At 38.3% G+C, this 21,675-nt stretch overlaps 1 protein-coding gene across 1 annotated transcript in view; it reads right to left on the minus strand.

Moving 5' to 3' along the window:
- Positions 1 to 1,682: 1,682 nt before the first annotated feature.
- SNX12 (sorting nexin 12) overlaps positions 1,683 to 21,675 on the minus strand; it is a 54,673-nt gene continuing 34,680 nt past the window's right edge. The window contains exon 5 of the mRNA XM_082446069.1: positions 1,683 to 4,344. Coding sequence (XP_082302195.1) covers positions 4,240 to 4,344 — 105 coding nt within the window. The 3' untranslated portion in view covers positions 1,683 to 4,239. The remainder of the gene's footprint in view (positions 4,345 to 21,675) is intronic.

The following is a 21,675-nucleotide window of genomic DNA, read 5'->3' on the forward strand; positions in this document are numbered from 1 at the left end:
GGTTCATTGATTATAAGAGATGCACCACTCTGGTGCAGAATGTTGATTGTGGGGGAGGCTGTGCATGCATGGGGTCAGGAGGTACACAGGAACTCAGTACTTTTAGCTCAGTTTTGCTGTGAACATAAAACTGCTCTAAAAATAAAGGATATTTAAAAAGAAAAAAAAATTTTTAAATCAGAGACTCTTCAAATAGAACATGAAATAACAACACAAAAAGTCCTGTACCTTTATACTTTCTCTTGCATGGCTCCTTTTTAGGCCTAGCAAAACTAGGTCCATAAAAAGCACAGTCCATGTCCTCCTTTGCTATCTAGACTGAGAAGCCTAACTCCTCCTCCTTAACTTGAACAGGCTGGCCAGAGAGCCTCATTAGGACCTCTGTTTTAGACTCCCTGTGACACTTCAACTCCAGGCATTCTGTTTCACTCTACCCAGACAAGTGACCTAACGAGTTCAATCCAAAAGGTGATCTGTACTAACTATGGAGAAATCTTTACCTTTTATACTCTTACCATCTTCTCTGTTTTCAACTAGCATGGTCTATCTACCTGACCTGTCCTTCATTTTGCCATCTTCCCCAAAATTCAAGATCTAAGTCAAACAAACAAAAATATTAAAAACACTAATGACAAATCTAACTAAAAATACTAATGTTAAAAGCACTGTTCTGGAAGGAAAGTGTAGAAGACCTAATTTGTTACAAACTCAGGAAACAAAGGAAGCTACCCTCCTTCAAACTGGCCTAATTAGCACCCACTAGCCTGATCTCCAAGATGTTCTGACCCTGAAACTTCTTGCTGCAAACTGTTCTGACAAGAAATAACTGATTGCATGCCTACCTATGAAAAATCATTTATCACAGTATTGAACTTCCATCTCATATACTCTCCCTTCCAATGCCTGATAATGGTGACTGTATATTGAGCTCTACATATGTGCTAGGCATCATGTTTATGCTTTATATATTTTTTCATTTAATTTGTACAATAACCATATAAGTATAAATAATCTATTTGATAGGTAAAGAAACTGAAGTTTGAGAAGGTTAACTAATTTTCCCATGATCACACAGCTAGTAAGTGAAAGAGCTGGGATTCATTCTCTTAACTATTAAATATTAAAGAAATCTTTAAAATATGATTATCATCTATATAGAGCTAATGTTTCTTTAGAAAAAGATACTTCATAACTGAATCACTTTACTGTACACCTGAAACTAACACAACATTGTAAATCAACTGTAGTCCAATATAAAATAAAAATTTTAAAAAACAAACAAAAAACTAAAATATTGGTATAAAAAGAAAGAAAGAAAAAGATACTTCATTAAAATTAAACTTCTATCCATCTTAACTTCAAAGCATGCTTCCTTCTTATTTAACCTTGCCTTCATAGGTATTTTTATTGCAGTTCAATCTAGGTTTCTTCATTCTTGAAGTCAAGCCAGGTCTCAAAACAGACGTAATTCTCCCAGCGTTTTTTTCATGAATACCACTCTAGTGAACTTGTACATAACCCCCAGGGTCATCTCCACCTGTTTTGCTGCTTATGGCCCAAGGCTTAACTGCTACTCTAGGGCCTAAGATTCATATCTAGATTTTTCCATACTCCCCTCCTTTGCTTTTTTTCTTGCTTGTTCTTTTCAGAGAACAAGGAATTAGTCCATAGGGACTACTCACCTGGCTAGACCAGAATGACATAGATTGCCTCATGAACTGGAATTCTGACAGCCCAAGAGCTCAATATCCCAGGTCACAAATGATGAAGAGGACTGTACAGGCAATCGCTTTTTTGTGATCTCTTTTCTGATGGCTACTGGAATGACAAAAAAAAAGAAATATTACATCTATAAGAGTAACCATTAAACTCTTTCATATTATTACAGAGTAGAATCAATATAACAAGTCCCAAGCATAATCATAAATAATTTTTCTGCTGTTATCAACCAATGCCAAATATACAGTATTAATATGAAAACAGCTATAAGGCTTCTTGCCAGCTAACCAACTCCCCTCCTCCATCCCATTGCCAGCAATTATGCACCTCAGTATCCAATTATTTCAATGTTCTTTCAGTTCATAACAAACGATAGCTAGAATTGAAAATACACCAGATTATCATCACAGCAGTTAATCTTCTTAAAGTTTTAATAGCTGGAGCTCTACATCTACAATTCAGTCTCATTTTTGCTTTACATTTTCTCTTCTCCTACGCTCCTATGTTTCTTATACATAGACACAATCACATCAAATAGAGTTAGTCAGGGCAACTGAGATCAAAACCCTCACACTAAAGCAGATCCTACACAGTCTTCTATATATAGTGAATTACATATGGTTCTGGAAAAGAATAGATTATTCCAAAAAGTCAATACAGTTTTTTTTACATCTTTATTGGAGTATAATTGTTTTACAATGGTGTGTTAGTTTCTGCTTTATAACAAAGTGAATCAGTTATACATATACATATATCCCCATATCTCTTCCTTCTTGCGTCTCCCTCCCTCCTACCCTCCTTATCCCACCTGTCTAGGTGGTCACAAAGCATCGAGCTGATCTCCCTGTGCTATGCGGCTGCTTCCCACTAGCTATCAGTTTTACATTTGGTAGTGTATATATGTCCATGCCACTCTCTCACTTTGTCCCAGCTTACCCTTCCCCATCCCCATGTCCTCAAGTCCATTCTCTAGTAGGTCTGCGTCTTTATTCCCATCTTGCCCCTAGGTTCTTCATGACCAATTTTTTTTTTTTAGATTCCATATATATGTGTTAGCATACGGTATTTGTTTTTCTCTTTCTGACTTACTTCACTCTGTATGACAGACTCTAGGTCCATCCACCTCACTACAAATAACTCCATTTCGTTTCTTTTTATGGCTGAGTAGTATTCCATTGTATATATGTGCCACATCTTCTTTACCCATTCATCTGTTGATGGACACTTAGGTTGCTTCCATGTCCTGGCTATTGTAAATACAGCTGCAATGAACATTGTGGTACATGACTCTCAAAAAGTCAATACATTTTTAAAGCTCCATTTTTTTTTTTGATAGATGGCAAACTTTTTTTTAAAAAACTTATTTATTTTTGGCTGTGCTGAGTCTTCATTGCTGCGCATGGGGTTTCTCTAGTTGCGGTGAGTGGGGGCTTCTCTTGTTGCAGAGCACAGGCTCTCTGCTCGCAGGCTCAGTAGTTGTGGCACGTAGGCTTAGTGACTCCACAGTATGTGGGATCTTCCTGGACCAGGGCTCAAAACCATGTTCCCTGCATTGGCTGGTGTATTCTTAACCACTGCGCCACCAGGGAAGCCCTACAGCTTCAATTTTCTAATTACAAAAGACCCAAACTCATCAGTCTACTGGATATATTCCTATCAAAATTATGATTTACAGTCACCATCAATTCCAATGGTGGCATTAATAACTTATCAAACGTACACCAGTTCACATTTGTCACAAAGTATTCCAAAGCTGTCAAATTGTTTCCCAGCTACCAATACCAGTTCCAGAATTTCCCTAAGATCTAAACAAAATAATTTCAAAAAGTTTCCTTAGTGTACCATCTAACTAATATTTTTAAAAATAACCCTAGTTATATTCTAGATTCAAACTAACCACATAGATTCCAATATTATCTTCTAATATACTCCTAATTACACCTATGCTTAAGCAAAAAAAAGAACTATCCACCATTTCCTAAAACCTTCTTGCTTTTGGTCTTGTTCATCCATTCAGCCTCCATCTCTTCTCCTTAACTCTGGGTAACGAAAATTCTGTTTCCCTTGCAAAGTTCATAATTGGAAGCTATTCATTTTCCTTTATTCATCCCTCCACATAAGTCAAGACCAAGTTAGCATCTTCTCATGTCTTGTTCACTGGATCCCCAAAGTATTATTTTACCATATTCTCTCAACAGCCCTTCTTTCTTCAAAATTTATACTACTCAGTTTTATCATCCTGTTAATGTTAAATGTCAACTTCCAGATCTCTCCCTGACATTCACTGAGGACTTTGGTACCAACTGTTTTCTTTCCCCTTTTCATCCTGAAAGCCTTCACTATCCCCCCTTGATGATCTAACATCCAAACTTTGCAGCTCTGACATATCCTATTTTAATTTCTTCAGCTCAATTCCATTTCAGTCATCCATTTCTGTAGTGACACCTGGAATGGCTCTACCTCCAAAACCAGAGTCCACACTCAGAACTACCGGTTTTTCTACCTGTCCTACATCTTACGCTATTTGAATTTACCCTTCAACTTTCCCAAGGCCTTTGATTCATCAACCCTCTTACCTATTCTCCAAGGCCTCAATGTCCCTTTGGACTTCACTTCCTTCTCTACCTAGGAAAGATTCCATGGACAGTGGGACTTCAATGACAGTAACCAGCACTCTCAATTCTCCTATCCCCTTGATTTTCCACCATACCTATCCTGCCAATCCCCACCCACAAATCAACCCAACTATCTCTATTTGCTATTCCTGTTTATAGATTACAAACTACTACTGAGTAAAATCCTCTACTCCTGACCACTAGTTTTCCCTCCACCCAAGTGATCTTCCATTGCTATCAGAATGATTTTATAAAACATAAATTAAGCAGGACTTCAGGAATGGCAGAATGAGGGGCTCAGCTAATTGTCTCCCCCCAAAACAATGATACAACTGTACAGATTTGTCAAAAACAACCATTTCAGGATTCTGGAAATAGACCAAAATTAAATAATAAATTAAGAAGTATTTAAGAAAACCTATTGAACCTTGGGTAAGAACAGTGGGAATCTATGCTGTTTTAGCCTGAGGCTGTTCACATTCCCACCTCCCTCTCCAGCTCTACTGGAGCTGATTTTACAAGGGTAGGCCAAGTCAAGCCATAAAAACCAACAACTTGGCTGCTGGAGGGGAATTACTTGTATAGGAATGAGCTCAAAAAAAGTTCTATGCCCAGAGGTGTTGAAAACAATAGCAAACTCCTTAGATCAGAGAAAATGAACATCACAGTTACCTGAGATTACAACATCGGCTGGGGCAAGCAACAGAACAGCAGGCCTGCTGAAAGTGTAGCAGAGAGATCCAGAGAACAAGACAGCCCTAGAAGGGCTTGATAAGCTCACTCATATCCCTGGGGTCTAGAAGGCTATACATATGTACATGGCTGCACTCAAGCTCAAGGTACTGGAGAGGGTCCTAGTTATCTACATTTCCCTATCTGAATGTGAAGCCTTACACAGGTACAGAGGAGACATGAGAAGGCCTAGCAGAAAGTAAAAATCAGGGAAGAGTTGTAAACTCCCTGAACTTCGACTATACTTCCCAACGTACACACAATTCCATCAACAAAGGGTGGAAGACAACACTGGCCCAAGGCATTTAGGGACAATCTCTAACAAATCACCGGCTGAACACTAAGCTATCCTGACCCAGGTATGACACCTAGGAAGTCAGGCTTATAAATAAAAAGAGTAGAAACATTAATAGGTTACAAACTGAAGAGGAGACAGAATCTACAGAATTAGTCGAGGCAAGTCACCACAGCAACCTCAGAGGAGGGGTGGGTAGGGATCAGAACCCGAAATTAACCTTTTGAGGAACTGCCAAGTGTTTTCCAAAGTGGCTACACCCACTAGGATGGCTATGATCAAAAAGATGGACAATAAACAAGTGTTGGCAAGGATGTGGAAAAAACTGGAACTCTCATACACTATTGCTGGGAATGTAAAATGGTGCAACTGCTTTGGAAAACAGTGTGACAGTTCCTCAAAAGGTTAAACTTAGAGTTACCTACCATATGTCCCAAACAACCCAAAATATCCAACAACTGATAAATGGATAAACAAAATATGGTATATTCATACAGTGGAATACTATTCAGACATAAAAGGAATAAAGTAAGTTCTGATACATGTTATAACACGGATGAACCTTGAAAACACTATGATAGGTGAAAGAAGCCAGACCAAAAGGTCATATATTGTATGACTCCACTTATATGAAATGTTCAGAGTGGACAAATTCATAGAGACAGAAAGTAGATTGTTGGTTGCCAGGGCCTGGGGGGAGGGGGAAAAAGGGAACTGACTGCTAACCAGTACAGAGTTTCTTTTTGGCGAGATGAAAATGTTCTGGAATTAGATGGTAGTGATGTTTGCACAACCTTGTGAATACACTAAAAACCACTGAGTTATATTCTTTGAAATGGTGAATTTTATGGTATGTGAATTACATCTTAATTTTTAAAAAAAAAAACTAATGCTAAGTGAAAGCAGCAAGATGCGAAAGGTTATATAGTGTATGATTCCAATTATATGAATTCTATAGAAAAGGCAAATCTATAGAGACAGAAAGTAGATTGGAGGTTGGCTAGGGGTGAGAAAGGGAATTGATGGGAAAAGGGTACAAAAGATCTTGTAGTCTGATGGAAATGTTCTAAAGTCAGATGTGGTCATAGTTGTACAATTATATAATTAACTAAAAATCATAGAATTGTATACTTCAGATAGGTGAATTTTATGGTATGTAAATTACACCTCAATAAAGCTATTGTTAAAAAAGAAAACATAAATAAACTAAGGCTCCTTAGAGAAATGGCAGGTCTCAGGCAGGAAATATACATGATAATCTTTGTGCCAAAAATCAAGCAAGCTATAGAAACCTAATGAGTAGTGTGGAAAGGATACAGGAGGTAACATTTTGGCAAGATATGGGTCAATTTGAGCATTAACAAGGATAATGAATGCAATCAATTGAAACCCACTGAATGTATTTTTAAAAACACCAACTCATAATGATAAAGAGAGAACAGACACATACAACTCATTGGATATCATTGAAAGTAAGTAACCAGGGCACAAAGCCTTTATTCTAAAAATTGGCAATAAAGTCCAAGATGAAGAATTAAGCATCTTTCCTGTCCTGTCTGTACAGGTTACTCGATAGCCATAACTGATGAGGGAAAGTTTATTTTCCGAAGAATTCCAGCTAACTAATGTAGAAGATAAAATTAGGAAATCACCATTTTGAAATTCCTAGTGAAATAATTAATTCTGGTAATGATCATCAATGGATTAAACCATTAGATGAAAGGTTAATGGGAAATATCATAAAGAAGGAATCAGACTGTCACCTGCTCATTAAAGATGGAGCAGACATGAGCTTCCAGATGTGATTCAAAGTGCATTACACACCAACTCCCGTGAAATATTCTTGACAAAAAAAAAATAATTGAACCTGAATATCATCAAGCCTCTAAAGCTAACTTCCATTATAGAAAAATATGGGGTATATAGAAGAATAAAGTAAATGACAGTGTAAGAAAGATAACAGACAAATCCAAAATGCAGGATTTTCTAGGACAACTGACCCACTTTCTGCAACAAGTCGATGGCTTGAAAAAGAAAAAGTGAGGTGCAGACTTCTCTAGATTAAGAGAGACTTAAGAAATAATAACCATCTTGCATAACTGAAACTTTGTACCCCTTTACCAACATTTCTCCCTTTAATGCCTACTCTCCTTGGTCGTGGTAAATATCTCCCAATGGATACCTATATCAAATCAAGTTGTACACCTTAAGTATATGCATTTTTTTTTTTTGGCCGTGCTGAGCGGCTTGCAGGATCTTAGTTCCCCAACCAGGGATCAAACACGGGTCCCCTGCAGTGGAAGCGCAGCGTCCTAACAACTGGACCACCAGGGAATTCCCTAAATATACGCAATTTTTATTTGTCAATGACACCTTGTCTTAGTCTGTTCATCCAGGCTGCTATAACAAAATACCATATACTTGGTAGCGTATAAACAACAGAAATTTATTTCTCACAGTTCTAGAGGCAGGGAAGTCCAAGATCAAAGTGCTGGCAGATTAAGTGTCTGGTAAGAGCCCGCTTCTTGTTCATAGACAACCCTCTTTTCGCTGTGTCCTCACACGGTGGAATGGGTGAGGGATCTCTCTGGAGTCTCTTTTATAAGGGCACTAATCCCATTCATGAGGGCTCTGTCCTCATGACCTAATCACCTCCCAAAGGCCCCATCTCCTAACACCATCACACTGTGGGTTAGGTTTCAACATATGAATTATGGGGGGCGGCACAAACATTTAATCTATAGCAATCTCAATAAGCTGATAAAAAGAGATAATAACCAATTGTAATATAAGAACATTGTTTGGATCTTTATATGAACAAACCAACCGTTAGAGAATCTTTTGAGATAATCTGAGAAATTTTATAATGGACAGGGTATTAGACACTATTAAGGAATTATTAATTTTGTAAGATAGCCTAACGACAGCATGGTTATATAAGAAAATGTTTGTACTTTTTAGACATGCCTACTGAATATGCACAGGTGAAATAACATGATGTCTGGGATTGGCTTTAAAATACTTCAGCAAATTTTAAGAAAGAAGGAAAGAGAAAGAAAAAAAGAGATAGCTGAAACAAGATCGGCAAAATCTTGATAATTATTGAATGTAGTTAATGGGTACATGAAGGTCCATTATACAATTTTCTTTACTTATGAGTACATGTGAAAACATTTAATAATTTTTTAAAGTCACAAATCTGACCATGTAACTTCCAAGTATAAAAACAACTTCAATAGTTCCCCAAGGTCCACAGAGATAAAGTTCAAATCTACAGCATGGTCTATAAAGCCCTCCATAATGTGGTCCCCAACCTCATCTCCTACCGCTCCCTAAATTCCAGCCACTAAACCTATTTCATACCTCCATGCCTTTGCATCTACTGTTTCTTCTGTCCTTTGTTATCACACTTCTTCCCAAACCTTTCTGACCTGAGGAGAGCTTTCTGATTCCAACACAGGTCTCTGTGAAGCCTTTCTTGACCTCCAATATTCAGTCTACTTTGGTTTTGAACCTTATTCTCCTATCACATAATGTCTGGGTTCTTATCTGTAGCCTTAGAGTCTTTGCTCAGGTTCGAACTCCTGTACCCAGGAACTCTTGCACCTAGTCCTTCCATGGCTCTCACTGGTCTGTTTCCCACTGACAGAGCTCAAAGTCACTGTCCTACAGCACAACATTTAAGGAAGCACTCACTCTCAGGGTCAAGCAAGTGTAGCATTGGCACTACAGGCACCTCATTTGCTTCACCCTCGTTCTGGCCCTGGTCCCTCCCCACACCTAAGTCCAAGCATTAAAGTCCTTCCTCTTATATTTTACCACTCTGGTCTCAGGTGCACTCCCTCACATTCACCTCTTTAACTCCCTTCTAATACTTGGCATATGGGAAAATGTGCCTCTCTCCATTTGTAAGCTGAAAATTTCCCCTGATTGTGGGCCCTGGTTGCTGAGTATAACAGAAGTGTTGGTATTACACCAGTCACAGAAATGGAAATAGCTTAAATCCTTAGTGAAATTAAACATAAGAACCAGTGCCATCAAATTCTAAAAGCTCTTGAAAATACTCAGCGGACCCCTTCAAATCACCATAAGTATGCATCTACATCTTCTTCCTCTAAGTGAAACTGCCTTTCTCTCAAGTACTAGCACTCAAGTTAAACTTCAAAAACTCATTCAATTTTCATTTGTTTAATAACTAATATTACAAAAATATTTTCTATTTTTCATTGCTTATGTGTAATGTTTAATTTACCGTGTGGATTAAGTAGGCTTTTATCTGCTATTCTGGAAACACAACCACTACTCAAAAATGGTTTCTCTGGTAAAATTGTCCAAAACTTCAAGTCACTAATTTAAATAAATGTTTAAAAATATAATCACAAAAGAATTAAACATTTACCTCCCCAATCATGTACAAACTGTATTTTAGTATACCAAATAGACCTAGTTGGTAAGGGAAAATTCTTTATGAAAGAATTCCACCTAACAGATGTAGAAAGAATGATAGAACTAGAAAAATCACCAGTTTGAAGCCCCTTATGAAATAACTGATTCAGATAATGATCACCACTGGATGCTAAAACTAATAGAAGACAAATAGGGAACTTTAGAGTGGGAGGATCAAGTGGTCACCAATCTGCACTCACTGCTCAATCACAGCATCACTAAAAGTGGAACAACCAGACACTGGAATAGTATGTGTGAAGGTTTGGATTCGAGAGCAAGAGAGCATGGAGTTGTCCAAGAATGGAAGAAGGAGTTTAGAATGACTGAGATAGAGTTTGAGATGGAAAGTTTTGATAAATGAAGCGGATGCAGGAGCAAGATGTAGGGCCTTGGAAGCTACTCAAAGAATTGTGGACTTTCTCTTATGGGGACTAGGAAGCCACGGAAGGGTTGTGTTTTAGAAAGTGTTCTCTGGCTACAGTGTGGAGAATGATTTGGGAGTAGGAAAGAGTGGGAGCAGGGAGATGAATTAAGAGACAGTTGCAGTAGTTCAGGTGAGAGGTGATGGTGGCCTGGACCAGAATAGTGGCAGTAGGAGTAGAGAGAAGTATATGGATTCAACAGCTATTTAGCAAATAGAACTAAAATGATTTAGTGGTAGAATAACTAGAGGGAGGATGGTATGAAGGTTTCAGGCTTAGGCGACTGAGTTGACAGTGGTGCCATTCTCTGAGATAAGGAACACAAGAGGAGGAACAGGTTTAGAAGGAGAGGGGAAGAACAAGCTCAATATGGGAAATGGTGAATTTGAGATGCCTATCCACATAGGCAGATGGATACACGGGGTCTGAAGCTCAGGAAAGAGGTCTGGGTTGGACATACACTTGTGTGAAGTGAGTGTATAGTAAGCAGTTGAAGCCATGGGAATGGATAAGATAACCCTATTTTTTTTAAAAAAAGTGGGAGTTCCCTGGTGGACTAGCGGTTAGGATTCCAGGCTTTCACTGCTGTGGCCTGGGTTCAATCCCTGGTTAGGGAACTGAGATCCCACAAGCTGCACGGTGCGGCCAAAAAACAAAACAAAACCACAAAGCATAACACATTGCCTGTGGCCTCATATCTTTAACCACTAGCAATTCCAGGCCAATGGCAGAAGAGAAGCCAGATGAATTGAAGAGCAAGAGGTGAGGAAATAAAAGGTGACTGAAGGTAAAGAAGGAGAGATGACAGGAACTGAAAGAGAATATGAATTTGTATAGCATTCATCCATGCTGCCCAATTAACCCTTTACTATATACTGTCCTATGTTATAAATATATAGTGTTATCTTCTTCAAGAAATGCCTTAAATGCATGTCTAGTCTTCCCAGTAAAACTATAAGCTCCTCATGGAGCTTTTTAAAATTTCTTTGCATCCCCCACTATACGTACAGAAGTCAAAGAGCTGTTTAAGGTCAGGAGGCTTGTTGCCAACGACAGAAGAATGACCTCCTAGGTAGGCAATATCTTTGTGGCATCTCAGTGGTCCAAGGTATGGTGCTTAGGAAGCCAAATTAGTCAATCCCACAATTAGCCAGATTATATGCCAAAGTGTTAATTTACAAAGGGAAGCAGAATTACTTTAAGAACCAGCACCAGGTCATCTGTACAGGACAGTCCCTCTAAGGGGGGCAGGCATATTCAGCAGTCCAGACCATATATTAAAAGGTGGATTGTGAGCACAATTTTAAAACAAAAGGAGTTTATATCCACAAAGGATATATACCCATCAAATTATAAGAGCCTGATAAAATACCCTTCTCTACTCAAGATATTTCTATAAAAAACCTACCTAGTATGCAGAAAACTATAAGACACTGATGAAAGAAATTAAAAATGATACAAAAAGATGGAGAGATATACCATGTTCTTGGATTGGAAGAAGCAACATTGTGAAAATGACTATACTACCCAAAGCAATCTACAGATTCAATGCAATCCCTATCAAACTACCAATGGCATTTTTCACAGAACTAGAACAAAAAATTTCACAATTTTTATGGAAACACAAAAGACCCAGAATAGCCAAAGCAATCTTGAGAAAGAAAAATGGAGCTGGAGGAATCAGGCTCCCGGACTTCAGACTATACTACAAAGCTACAGTAATCAAGACAGTATGGCACTGGCACAAAAACAGAAATATAGATCAACGGAACAGGATAGAAAGCCCAGAGATAAACCCACGCACATATAGTCAACTTATTTTTGATAAAGGAGGCAAGAATATACAATGGAGAAAAGACAGCCTCTTCAATAAGTGGCACTGGGAAAACTGGACAGCTACAGGTAAAAGAATGAAATTAGAACACTCCTTAACACCATACACAAAAATAAACTCAAAATGGATTAAAGACCTAAATGTAAGGCCAGACACTATCAAACTCTTAGAGGAAAACAAAGGCAGAACACTCTATGACAAAAATCACAGCAAGATCCTTTTCGACCTGCCTCCTAGAGAAATGGAAATAAAAAACAAAAATAAATAAATGGGACCTAATGAAACTTAAAAGCTTTTGCACAGCAAAGGAAGCCATAAACAAGATGAAAAGACAACCCTCAGAATGGGAGAAAATATTTGCAAATGAAGCAACTGACAAAGGATTAACCTCCAAAATTTACAAACACCTCATGCAACTCAATATCAAAAAGACAAACAACCCAATCCAAAAAGGGGCAGAAGACCTAAACAGACATTTCTCCAAAGAAGATATACAGATTGCCAACAAACACATGAAAGGATGCTCAACATCACTAATCATTAGAGAAATGCAAATCAAAACCACAATGAGGTATCACCTCACACCAGTCAGAATGGCTATCAATAAAAAATCTACAAACAGGGGCTTCCCTGGTGGCACATTGGTTGAGAGTCCGCCTGCCAATGTGGGGGACGCGGGTTCGAGCCCTGGTCTGGGAGGATCCCACATGCCGCCGAGCAGCTGGGCCCGTGAGCCACAATTACTGAGTCTGCACGTCTGGAGCCTGTGCTCCGCAACAAGAGAGGTTGCGATAGTGAAAGGACCGTGCACCGCGATGAAGAGTGGTCCCCGCTTGCCACAACTAGAGAGAGCCCTCGCACAGAAACGAAGACCCAACACAGCCAAAAATAAATAAATAAATAAATAATTAATTAAAAAAAAATTTAAAAAAATCTACAAACAATAAATGCTGGAGAGGGTGTGGAGAAAAGGGAACCCTCTTGCCCTGTTGGTGGGAATGTAAATTGATACAGCCACTAAGGAGAACAGTATGGAGGTCCCTTAAAAAACTAAAAATAGAACTACCATACGACTCAGCAATCCCACTACTGGGCATATACCCTGAGAAAACCATAATTCAAAAAGAGTCATGTACCACAAGGTTCACTGCAGCTCTATTTACTATAGCCAGGACATGGAAGCAACCTAAGTGTCCGTCGACAGATGAATGGATAAAGAAGATGTGGCACATATATATAATGGAATATTACTCAGCCATAAAAAGAAATGAAATTGAGTTATTTGTAGTGAGGTGGATGGACCTAGAGTCTGTCATAGAGAGTGAAGTAAGTCAGAAAGAGAAAAACAAATACCGTATGCTAACAAATATATACGGAATCTAAAAAAAAAAAGGTTCTGAAGAACCTAGGGGCAGGACAGGAATAAAGACGCAGACATAGAGAATGGACTTTAGGACACGGGGACGGGGAAGGGTAAGCTGGGACGAAGTGAGAGAGTGGCATGGACTTAAAAATACTACCAAATGTAAAATAGATAGCTAGTGGGAAGCAGCCACATAGCACAGGGAGATCAGCTCGGTGCTTTGTGACCATCTAGAGGGGTGGGATAGGGACGGTGGGAGGGAGACGCAAGAGGGAGGAGATATGGGGATATATGTATACGTATAGCTGTTTCACTTTGTTATAAAGCAGAAACTAACACACCATTGTAAAGTAATTATACTCCAATAAAGATGTTAAAAAAAAAAAGCCTACCTAACCAGAACGAGGGGCAAGAGAATTGGTGAAAGGACACTTATTCTTACCTGTAATGTTTTAATATTATTTACAGGAAGAAGTATTCACATATTATCGGTGTAGTTAAAAACAAATAACAGAAAGAACCCTCAGAAAAGGCTAAAGAAACAAAATATCACTCTTCTGCTTTCCAGGCTCCTTGCTGATAACCACCCTTCCCCTTCTATGCATGGATCACTATCTCAGATGGCCCAAGTTATAAGGCAGTTGAGTAAGTTAGGATTTCTTTGCATTATTACATTTCATTCTCTTCTTCCTAAGACTACACTCTGGTCTTTGATGGAAACTTGAAAGATACTCTAGTCTCATTAAAAGAAAACCTAGAAGCTCTCTCTAGGTAGGTTATTCCGTTAGATGTATGCTTTCAGATAGCTGCTTTTATCCTTCATATTTAATTTTAAGACAATGACCTTTCCCTATCCTTATTTGAAATTCTGAGAGCACCTTATAGAATAAGGCATATTTCCTCCTTTTTAATAAGGTGTATAAGTACTTGTTGACTGATTTAGCAGATTAAAAGAGAAGGGCACATTAATAGGAGGTTTTGTCAGTCAAATTTTTGAAGCTTGAACTAGATGACCCTTAAAGCTCCTTAGATTCAGTGAAGATTCTATGATTAAAGTAGAATAGTCTTGGCTCCCTGAAACATTTCTCTTTGCCTCTGTCACCAAGGAGGACAGAGAATGAGCCAGACCAGGTCAATTTCCACTCAAGAATAAGTTTGGACTATGTGAAAGGCCTCCATTTTACAGGAAATAAGCCTTCCTATGACCTTGAAGCACTGATCCTATGAAAAAAACTTAAAAATTGGACCTATTTTGTGTGCTGTGATAGGTCTGTTAGCTCAGATCCTATATACAACAGTAACTGAAGGTAGATGAACAGCAGTAACCCTTATTTGATGGATTGATTTCAACATGGGAGAAAGTCTCTAGTAAGGCTGAAAAGACTTGAGCTTCACCCTGCCCTTCTTGATATTTTTAAATAGTTACTTGTATGAACACACTAATGGCATACTAATCAAATTTGCAGATGATAGCTAGAAAGAAAGCTAGTACAACTGGATGACATTTGGGATTCAAAATAAGCTTGACAAGCAGGAATAATAGGCTAAATTTAACAAGGTGAAGAGAAAGAGATCAACTTAAAGACATGTACTGGGTCCTAAAACACAACTGTGCCAGTACCAAATGGATGAACACAGCAGCATAATTAGTCTTAGGGATTTCAACTAACTTCCTCAACATAAGTCAACAGAGTGATTGACGTGATTGCCAAGAAAAAAAAAAAGAAAAGAAAAAGGAAAAAGCTAAATTAATCTTGGCCTGCATGAGTAGTAGCATAGGGTTTAGAACAAAAAAAGTCATTGAACCACTCCTCTGTAGTGATCAGAACATTACTTGAAATAGTACGTTTCATTCTAGATGCCAATCTTTAAAGAGAGATATTAATGAACTGACATATGAAGAGAACAGAATAACCAGAATGATGAGTAAATCTTAAAATTCTGCCATGAGAATAATGGCAGTAAAGGAATTGCAGATGTTTAGCACAAAGAAGACAAGACTTAGTAGAGGAAACCAATGACCACTGTTTTCAAATGTAAAGGGCCGTCAAGTATCAGAGCTGACCAACAATGGAAGAGACTACCTCTGGGGCAGTATCCTCAAATAATGAAGTGTTCAAGCACAGACCTAGACAATCACTTGGTGGGAATATTGAGAGAGATTCAAAAGCCTAGGATAATTCCTAGGTCTCTCTGCTTTTAGCCAAAAGCCATGACACTTCAGTAGCAATAAATATACCTAGCACCCAGATCTTGGTTTCTAAATATCATTCCTCATTTAACTGAGCCAAAGCTCCTTGAAGAAATAGCTGATTCCAGGACTACAGCAGGGAAAATATAAGATAAGCCTGAAATATTCTTGTTGTCCCAGAAAGTAAGGAAGTGCTAAAGAATGGTGGGGACATGTAAATGGACACAGAAATCAGCTTGAAAGGGCTCCTACTGGCCAAGTCTGGGCCAATTTAAGCATCAAACTGAATAATGACAGTAAAAACATTATAACCCATGCAAAAAATAAGAATCCATGTGTCCATACTGATAATCAATCAATCAATCAATCAATACATGGGATAAAGGGAAAGCTCTTCGTTACAGTAGAATGCCAACTAATAAATGTAGAAATAGAGATGTATTTAGAAAACCACCATTTTTCAAACAACACAGTAGTAACTGATTCAGGCAAGAATCATCAATGAATGTTAAAAACTATTGGGTGAAAGTTTGATGAGGAACAAGACATTTATACAGTCTCAAATTATACCTCGACAAATTGGATATTAATTACAAAGGGAAAATAGTAAATTTACAATGGAGAAACCTGGCAGACTACACTTTAACCGAATAGCCAAACTTAACATCAGCGATCGTGGGACAAACTGACATCATGTACCTCCTGTTGTAATGCATTAAGAACATACCACTTCTGCTATATTCCTCTAAAAAAATGCATAACCTGAAGCTAATCATTAGGAAGCATAAGATAAACCCAAACTAAGGGACATTCTACAAAATAACTGGCCTGAACTCTTCAAAAATGGCAACATAATGAAAGAAAAAAAGACAGAGGAACCATTTTAGATTAAAGGAGACTAGGGATTTCCCTGGTGGTCCAGTGGTTAGGACTCGGTGCTTCCACTGCAGGGGGGCATGGGTCTGATTATACATTTATTTATTGTACATAACAGTTTGTACCTCTTAATCCCATACCCCTCTCCTGCCTCTCCCCCTTCCCTCTCCCCACTGGTAACCACTAGTTTGTTCTTTATATCTGTGAGTCTGTTTCTGTTTCATTATATTCATTTATTTGTTTATTCTTTTTTAAGGTCTCACATATAAGTGATAACATACAGTATTTGTCTATCTCTGACTTATTTCACTAAGCATAACAGCCGCCAGGTCCATCCATATTGTTGTAATGGCAAAATTTCATTCTTTCTTATGGCTGAGTAATATTCCATTATATATATATGTATGTATACACACACACACACACACGTCTTCTTTATCCATTCATTTCTTGATGGACACATAGGTTGCTTACATATCTTGGCTATTGTAAATAATGCTGCTATGAACAATGGGGTGCATGTATCTTTTCAAATTAGTGTTTTCGCTGTCTTTGGATATACACCCTGGAGTGGAATTGCTGGATCATATGGTAGTTCTATTTTTAGTTTTTTGAGGAACCTCCATACTGTTTCCATAGTGGCTGTACTGCATTCCCACCAACAGTGTACTACGGTTCCCTTTTCTCCACAGCCTTGCCAACATTTGTCATTTGTGGCCTTTTTGACGATAGCCATTCTAACAGGTGTGAGGTGATATCTCATTGTGGTTTTGATTTACATTTGTCTAATGATTAGCAATGTTGAGCATCTTTTCATGTGCCTGTTGGCCAACTGCATTTCCTCCTTGGAAAAATGTCTATTCAAGTCTTCTGCCCATTTTAAAATCAGGTTGTTTGTTTTTGATACTGAGTTGTATGAGCTGTTTATATATTTTGGATTATTAATCCCTTATTGGTCATACCACTTGCAAATACTTTCTCCCACTCAGTTGTGTTTTCATTTTATCAATGGTTTCCTTTGCTGTGCAAAAGCTTTTAAGTTTAATTACATCCCATATTTTATTTTTGCTTCTGTTTCCTTTGCCTTAGAAGACAGATCCATAAAAATATTGCTACTATTTATGTCAAAGAGTGTTCTGCCTGTGTTTTCTCCTAGGAGTTTTATGGTTTCCGGTTTTACATTTAGGCCTTTAATCCATTTTGAGTTTATTTTTGTATGAGGTGTGAGAAAATGTTCTAATTTCATTCTTTTACATATAGCTGTCCAGTTTTCCCAGCACCACTTACTAAAGAGATTGCCTTTTCCCCCATTATATATTCTTGCCTACCTTGTCATAGATTAATTGACCGTAAGTGTATGAGTTTACTTCTGTGCTCTCTATTTTATTCCATTGACCTGTGTCTATTTTTGTGCCAAGAAATCAGTGAGCATGATACCTCCAGCTTTGTTCTTTTTCTCAAGGTTGCTTTGGCTACTGGGCGGGGGTGGGGTCTTTTCTGATTTCCATATAAGTTTTAGGATTATTTATTCTGGTTCTGTGCAAAATGTCATGGATATTTTAATAGGGATTGCATTAAATCTGTACATTGCTTTGGGTAGTATGGCCATTTTAACAACGTTAATACTTCCAATCCATGAACATGGGATATCTTTCCATTTCTTTGTATCATTTTCAATTCCCTTCACCGGTGTTTTATAGTTTTCAGGGTATAGGTCTTTCACCTCCTTGGTTAAGTTTACTCCTAGGTATTTTATTCTTTGTGATGCAATTTTAAGCAGGATTGTTTTCTTGCTTTCTCTTGCTGATAGTTCATTATAACTGTATAGAAAAGCAACAGATTTCTGTATATTAATCTTGTATCCTGCAACTTTACTGAATTCATTTATTAGTTCTAGTAGTTTTCTGATGGAGACTTTAGAGTCTTCTATATATAGTATCATGTCATCTGTAAATAGTGAGAGTTTTACTTCTTCCCTCCCAATTTAAATGCCTTTTATTTCTTTGTCTTGTCTGATTGCTGTGGCTAGGACTTCCAGTACTATGTTAAATATATGTGGTGAGAGTGGGCATCCTTGTCTTTTTCCCAATTTAAGAGGAAAAGCTTTCAGTGTTTCACCATTGAGTGTGATGTTAGCTGTGGGTATTTCATATATGGCCTTTATTATGTTGAGATTTGTTCCCTCTATATCCACTTTGATGAGTTTTTATTATGAATGAATGTTGAATTTTGTCAAATGCTTTTTATGCATCTATTGAGATGATCATGTGATTTTTATCCTTCCTTTTGTTAATGTGGTGTATCACATTGATTGATTTGCGAATGTTGAACCATCCCTGCATCCCTGGAATAGATCCCACTTGTTCATGATGTATGATCCTTTTTATATATTGTTGAATTCAGTTTGCTTATATTTTGTTGAGGATTTTTGCATCTACATTCATCAGAGATACTGGCCTGTAATCTCTTCTTTTGTAGTGTCTTTGTCTGGTTTTGGTATCAGGGTAATGGTGGCCTCGTAAAATGAATTTGGGAGTGTTCCATCCTCTTCAGTTTTTCGGAAGAGTTTGAGAAGGATAGGATTCTTTACATGTTTGGTAGAACTCCCCTATGAAGTCATCCACTACTGGACTTTAGTTTGCTGGGATTCTTTTTAATTACTAATTCAATTAGTATACTGTACACTCTCCTCAGCAACAGCAGCCCTCACCCTAGTGGGGAGCTGTGCTGGAGCAAGAGAAGCCATAGTGGGTGCTTGGTGTGGGCCAGGGCACATGTTGGGGAGCTCGTGGGATACTGGCCAGAGTCCCAGGCAGTTTTGATCTGCTTCCTCTGCCTTGTTTTTTTTTTTTTTTTTTTTTTTAAAGATAAGTTTTTTTTTTTTTAATTTTTATTTATTTATTTATTATTTTTGGCTGTGTTGGGTCTTCGTTTCTGTGCAAGGGCTTTCTCTATTTGCGGCGAGTGGGGGCCACTCTTCATCGCGGTGCGCGGGCCTCTCACTGTCGCGGCCTCTCTTGTTGCGGAGCACAGGCTCCAGACGCGCAGGCTCAGTAGGTGTGGCGCACGGGTCCAGTTGCTCCGCGGCATGTGGGATCTTCCCAGACCAGGGCTCGAACCCGTGTCCCCTGCACTGGCAGGCAGATTCTCAACCACTGCACCACCAGGGAAGGCCCTCTGCCTTGTTTTGGGAGTACGCAAGTGTGTGCATGCTCTTCAGGGGCACAGTCTATGTTTCTTACAGCCCTCCTGTTAGTCCCACTAGTTTTCAAACCAGCTAAGAGGACTTGTCTTCCCAGTGTCTGACCCCAGGGCTGGGGTGCCCAATATGTGGTTTGAACTGCTCACTCCCCAGGGAGGATCTCTAAGTCCACATAATCCCTCTCCTCTTCTGTGTCCCCTCCAAGGTGCGCAGGTCCCGACCAGATCACTTCTCCTCCCTTTCTACGCAACTTCATTTGGATCTTTCTTTACAGCCTTGGTTGCAGCAGAGTCTTTCTGCCTCTCTCCAGTTTGTTTTCAGTGAGAACTGCTCCACAAGTAGATGTATTTTTGATGTGTTTATAGGGGTAGGTGAGCTCAGTGTCCTCATACTCCACCATTTTGATCTCTTACCCAAAGAGACAATAATCTTAAAGAATTTTTACAAGTCTTTTTTTAAAATAAATGTATTTATTTAATTATTATTATTTTTTATTTTTGGCTGTGTTGGGTCATCGTTGCTGCGCGGGCTTTCTCTAGTTGTGGTGATCGTGGGCTTCTCATTGCGATGGCTTCTCTTGTTGTGGAGCACTGGCTCTAGGCATGTGGGCTTCAGTAGTTGTGGCTCGTGGGCTCTAGAGCACAGGCTCAGTAGTTGTGGTGCACGGGCTTAGTTGCTCCGCAGCATGTGGGATCTTCCTGGACCAGGGCTCGAACCCGTGTCCCCTGCATTGGCAGACGGATTCTTAACCACTGTGCCACCAGGGAAGCCCTACAAGTCTTGAAAAAGTTATTAAGAGACTAAAAATAGTCTTTATGTAAAAGAAGGAACATGGTATTTTGTGTCACACAGGCTAGGATTCAAATCCTTGCTCTGCCACTTATTATTTGCATGACCTTGGGCTTAGCTTTTCTCAGCCTCAATTTCTTCATGTTGTAAAGACAATACCACTTACTTCTCTAGTTACACTTACACACACAGACACACACACACATCCCTCCCTAACTGACAAAGAGCTTTCACAAATCATTACGAATCAACATGAAAATGATGAACTCCTCCCAAAAGAAAAATGGGCAAAGAATAAGAACAGGCAATTCATGAAAAATTATATACAGATAATCAATAAATAGAGTTTGTGAAAAAATGTTTAACCTCACCATTAGTCAAAGACATGCCAATAAAAATGAAATATAATTTTTAACCTATGCGACTGGCAAGGAATAAAAACATTCATAAAATCCAGTGTTGATGAAAGTATGAGAAAATGTACTATTGGTGATAATGCAAACTGGTACAACATTTCTATAAGGCATTTGATAACATCCATTAAAACTGATCTAGAAACTTCTACACTGAAAGCTGTAAAACATTCTAACGAGAAATTTTTAAAGGCCTAAATAAATGGATATACCATGTTCCTAGACTGAATGACTCAATATTGTTAAGGTGCTAAACCTCCCAAAATTCATCTATAGATTTAATAAAATTGTAATCATAATCCCACCAGGTTTTAAAAATAGAAATTGACAAGCTGATTTTTAAATGTCCATGGAAATGCAAAAGACCTAAAATATCCAAAGGAATCTCGAAAAAGAATAACAAAAGTTGGAGGATCTATATTCCTGACTTTAAGACTTACTACAAAGCTACAATATTTGACAGACAAATAGGTCAATGGAACAGAATAGCGAGTCCTATACATATAAAGTAATTTGATTTTTGACAAAGCAATATTGAACTGGGGAAAGGAAGTCTTTCAACAAATGGTGCTGGAATAACTGGATATCAATACAGAGAAAATAAACCTCAACCCCAACCCTACACCATTCACAAAAAACTAACTGAATGTCAATTATACCTCAATAAAGCTAAAATTTTTAGAAAACTAATTGAAGATGGATCATGGAACTAGTCATAAAAGATGACTGTTAAAACTATAAAGTTTCTAGAAGAAAACTCAGGAAAGGATCTTTGAGA

This window comes from Balaenoptera physalus (genome assembly GCF_965194825.1).
Source record: "Balaenoptera physalus genome assembly, chromosome: X".
In the NCBI taxonomy this organism is placed as follows: domain Eukaryota; kingdom Metazoa; phylum Chordata; class Mammalia; order Artiodactyla; family Balaenopteridae; genus Balaenoptera; species Balaenoptera physalus.